Source organism: Glandiceps talaboti, chromosome 15 (genome assembly GCF_964340395.1).
Source record: "Glandiceps talaboti chromosome 15, keGlaTala1.1, whole genome shotgun sequence".
Taxonomy (NCBI): Eukaryota; Metazoa; Hemichordata; class Enteropneusta; family Spengelidae; genus Glandiceps; species Glandiceps talaboti.
The window spans coordinates 2,329,230-2,333,382 of record NC_135563.1 but is presented as its reverse complement, the minus strand read 5'-3'; the positions used below and the strand labels follow the sequence as shown (position 1 = coordinate 2,333,382).

Below are 4,153 nucleotides of genomic sequence, written 5' to 3'. Positions count from 1 at the left end.
AACTTTTAAATCTGAAGAGGACAAGATTTCAGAGGCTTTAAGTAAAATACATTTTTACACTAAAAAATACAAATTAATACTGGAAACTTAGAAGAACTTCATTTTCCCCACATATTTTGTGTTGTGGTCAGCGTTTACAAATTGCAACTCTTGCGGGATTGGGAGAGAAGGACGGACACAAGCATAGTTGATATCAACGGATTTGGATGATCATCGAAAAACATATGGCAATATTGGGGATAGGGGCTAAAATAAGGAACTTGTAGACACTGATATTTTCACATGATAATATATATATTACCTTAATTTAATACATTGCGTCATGACTATGAATCACAATTAAAGTAGTCTTTTCAATTAAAAAAAAACTATTTCTTACATTACAATGTTGTTACAAGTAAGTTTGTTTTACTATATGAGTTCAAGATTGTGAAAACATAGAATACAAGTCTCTTCACTTAGTCTAGTTTTTTAAAGTGCACGTCACTCGAGTTGGAAACCAATAGTTTGAAAACAATCTGTCGTGCTTTTAAACGAAAAGACGAAAGTTTAAAATGTCATGAAAGGTTACCCTATTTACATAAAAAATATTCGATAATGATCCTATCGGTCTTACCGCTAAGTCGTGGCTCTCCTCTCTGTTCATACACATCAAGTCAAAATATGTAATGTCAGAATTGGCCATATTCTAACTGTAATAACAACCAGTCTAGGCAAACACATGACAGTTTATGAGTCACGGTTGATTCCGGAGTACAAGCAATTGCTTTTACCGCACACTTAGGTCCACAAACTCGGTCCATCTCTTGGTCATCCATCATACAGTGAGCAGACTTTTAAAATGACTAGGTTCTTCATGGCAAAGTATACAAAGGACATACCCATGAAAGTTATTCCGTTTTCCTATGGATATACATAGCCTGCATGGTGTGCCATTGGGTACAAACCATATGCTGGTAGATGAAAAGGCTGGGTTGGTATTTGTGATCGGAAATACGGGGCAGAAGCATAAAATCCCGGTGCACCACCAGGGAAAGGAACACCAATTGTCGGAGGTAGAAGTGGCTTGGCAGCCATTTTAAGTTTTTCGAGTTCAGCCTCTTGGAGTCTTTTGGCCTTAGCACGTCTATTTTGGAACCAGATCTTGACTTGTGTCTCTGTGAGATTTAGAGAGGCTGAGAACTCCGCTCTTTCGGCAATTGATAGGTACTGCTTCTGTCGAAATTTACGTTCTAATGCCAGCAACTGAGACGTCGTAAAGGGAGTTCTGGGTTTTCGATTAGTTTTGTGCTTTCGCAAAGTGCAGACCTTCGGTGGCGACGAACCTGTAGCGGAGACAGACGACATTGACATAGTGAGAAAGATAAAGCCATATAGTATCACCCGTTTGGTCGATGTTTTGAGACAAACACACTCTTACTATGGAGACACATGAAAGCTTATCGTGTTATAGTTTTAATTAGAAGGGCATCTGGTCCACCAACATGACATACCAAATCGGAGAGTCGACCAAGACAATATGCAGGCCTCCGAATTACAACCAGTTCCCACCGATGTCATAAACTGTTCAACTTAATAGCACCCGTTGACCATGTCATAAATGTAAGGTGCGTGTCCTCTCTCTTTTATTTTTCAAAAATACAAACTTTGCAACAAAACGCTTTAAAGCAATGCACAAATACGTGTTTCCTTTAAATAAACGAAATAAATGAAGCCCTTGAAGTTAAGCCAGGTAATTAGAGAACAAATAAACAAACAAGATAGTACTAGTATATTACTTACGTCCGTTCGATGACGGTGAAAATGATGAATCCAACCAGTGGAACGTAGCCGTGGTCCATGCCGATGACTTGGTAGTGGATGATGACAAGGGTATCTCGTTATCTTTTGGTTTACATGTGTTGTCTTTACTTGAGGGGTTTGGTTTACTCAGGATTCCTTCGACACTGAAGGACGAAGGAACTGTACTAGTAGAAACAGGGCGACGAGATTCTTTCGATACCTCTGAGTCCATTTTCTGAGTTTCCGAACCCCGTTGCCGAATAATAGAAGCCACACTGAATGCTATGTTTTCTGGTACAGCTGAGTTGAAGTCAGTTGAACTGCTCCCCGTTATTGTCGCTGCTCCTGTCGTAGACGTTGTCATTGGAACACGAGTGTTCTCACCGGTGTCGTAACTCGGACTATCTCTTCCACCAAGGGAGCTGCAACTAGCGTTAGAATTGTCGCTGTTATTGGTGTTAGAAGGGGAATCAAGTTTATAGAATGCAGAGTTACTACTGAAAGTCAACGAATTCTGCGACATTGTTAATATGTAAACTCAACAAGTCAACTTTTCAGTCAGGAAGCGTTCACTTGCTATTTGTCTCGATAGCTGTTCCCCTTGGCTTGCTAAGGGGAAAAGTGACCATTAATAAGCCGAATATAAAATATCGAGGTGAGTAGAGCAGACAAGGTTACACTGTTGAAGTCCGCCTACATTTACATAATTGTATACTTTAGCTCTCTCATGTTGCGCCCAATCACAACTTGGCGAGTGTATGACGCGGCTAATCATGCGACTTCATATTTCCTAAGTGCAGTATAAATACTACTAATATACAGTATGAATGGATGCTGTGCAGGCGAATCGAGTGGTCGGCTCGTTTACACAAGATTAGCTGGCTCATAAACAACGGTGTCGATTGGCCAATCTATTTGCAATTATATTCAGTGTAAGTTAAAGTATGGGCGGGCGACTACACGGCTATTGTCCCCGAGTATGGTATGATTGTGTGCCCGCAAGCATCCCTCGCCATCAAAAGACTTAGCTGGGCCTAAGCTGCATGTGAATAGGCTTATCAAATTTTATTCATGAACATAAAGAACTTATTTGCAGTGGGTACACACCCCTTTAGGTGATCAATTACCCTCAGACCAAGCCAGAGCTAATTGGCCCGACAAATAATCTATCATGGTTTGTCATCGTTTACCAATGGAACAGACAAGCTCGGCCACAACAGAGGCGCCAGGAACACAGAATTTACGGCTTGATCAAAGGAATAAACTCCGCTTAGCATATGGAATAGTTACAGAGGCTTTGAATGGCTTCAATAAGCTTTAGTGTTCTTTGTAACAACAGTACTGTTTCAATTCAGAATTACCCCAAGGATATCTTGTCGGTCTCTAAATAAAAAACAAAAGTTTATTTTTTTGAAAATAATCTGTATGAAATGTACAATATTTTACGCACAACTGAGGCTACCAAGGTGTGATTGGGATAGAAGTTGCGAGAGATGAAGAATGCGTAATTCGGTAGCATCTTAAAGATTAGGTTGATGTCTCGTCGACAAGGTGTTTATGATCGTGAGTATTCCCAAGGCGAGGACCGAAACGGAAACCGTCAAAGTATGGATTGGCTGGTTTTTTAACGCTAGACTGATCATCGACACAGCACTAGTGATAATGAGATCGCCAACTTAGATGGAAATAGTCATTTAACAAGAATTTAATATATATGCTACAAATGACTTCTCTATGAGTGCTTAAACACATCTATCCATAATATGTTTGCCCAACAGAAGCGTCGCCCGATGATGGATGTGTTTACTTCAAACTTAGACCTAGTTAGAAACACTATAGAGGTAGGAAGAAAGCACTGAATGTGAACACATATTCAACTAAATACAGAAGATATTCTATGTTGTTTTGTGACATTTCTCACCAGTTACAATTTCCGACCTTTCCCAGAATAGGCGCAGTTTGTATTGCGGGTTTCCTTCCCGCCATTCCAGTTCATATCAAAGTCAACTATTTTCTTCTAGCATCTATTTGTTACCAGTTTGGTTCAACTATCCGATAATTTGATTGGAAAAATATGAGACTAGTCGCGATAAGAACACTGTCTCCAAACGTATATAGAGACAATTACGGCCAATTATATCCCATTGCAGCTAATCACACACCACTTCTTACCCGGTAACTGAGAAGTGATACGAATGGGATCGGTTTAATATATGGAACGCGATAAGAAAACAGACATGGACCGAGATTGAGATCTGGTGTTGATCGCTCAGCATTTTATGTGACTTAGTAGTCTAATAATAGAACACAGACACAGAGAGGGAGCGAAGGAGACTACGGACGATTTCTAGACTACGGTCGCCATCTATAG

The 4,153-nt window shown here is 40.0% G+C and overlaps 1 protein-coding gene across 1 annotated transcript; it reads right to left on the bottom strand.

Annotated features, from left to right (window-relative positions):
* Window positions 1–374: 374 nt before the first annotated feature.
* LOC144446727 (uncharacterized) lies at window positions 375–2,449 on the bottom strand. Its single transcript, XM_078136548.1, has 2 exons — window positions 1,783–2,449; window positions 375–1,325 (listed from the first exon to the last, which is right to left on the bottom strand). The coding sequence occupies exons 1-2, from the start codon at window positions 2,303–2,305 to the stop codon at window positions 904–906; spliced, it is 945 nt and encodes a 314-aa protein (XP_077992674.1). The 5' UTR covers window positions 2,306–2,449; the 3' UTR covers window positions 375–903.
* Window positions 2,450–4,153: the final 1,704 nt, after the last annotated feature.

Coding starts and splice junctions, on each gene's coding strand:
- LOC144446727 (XM_078136548.1), bottom strand. CDS start 2,305: ATGTCGCAGAATTCGTTGACTTTCAGTAGTAACTCTGCATTCTATAAA. Junction 1,326..1,782: donor TTCACCGTCATCGAACGGAC/GTAAGTAATATA, acceptor TCTCCGCTACAG/GTTCGTCGCCACCGAAGGTC.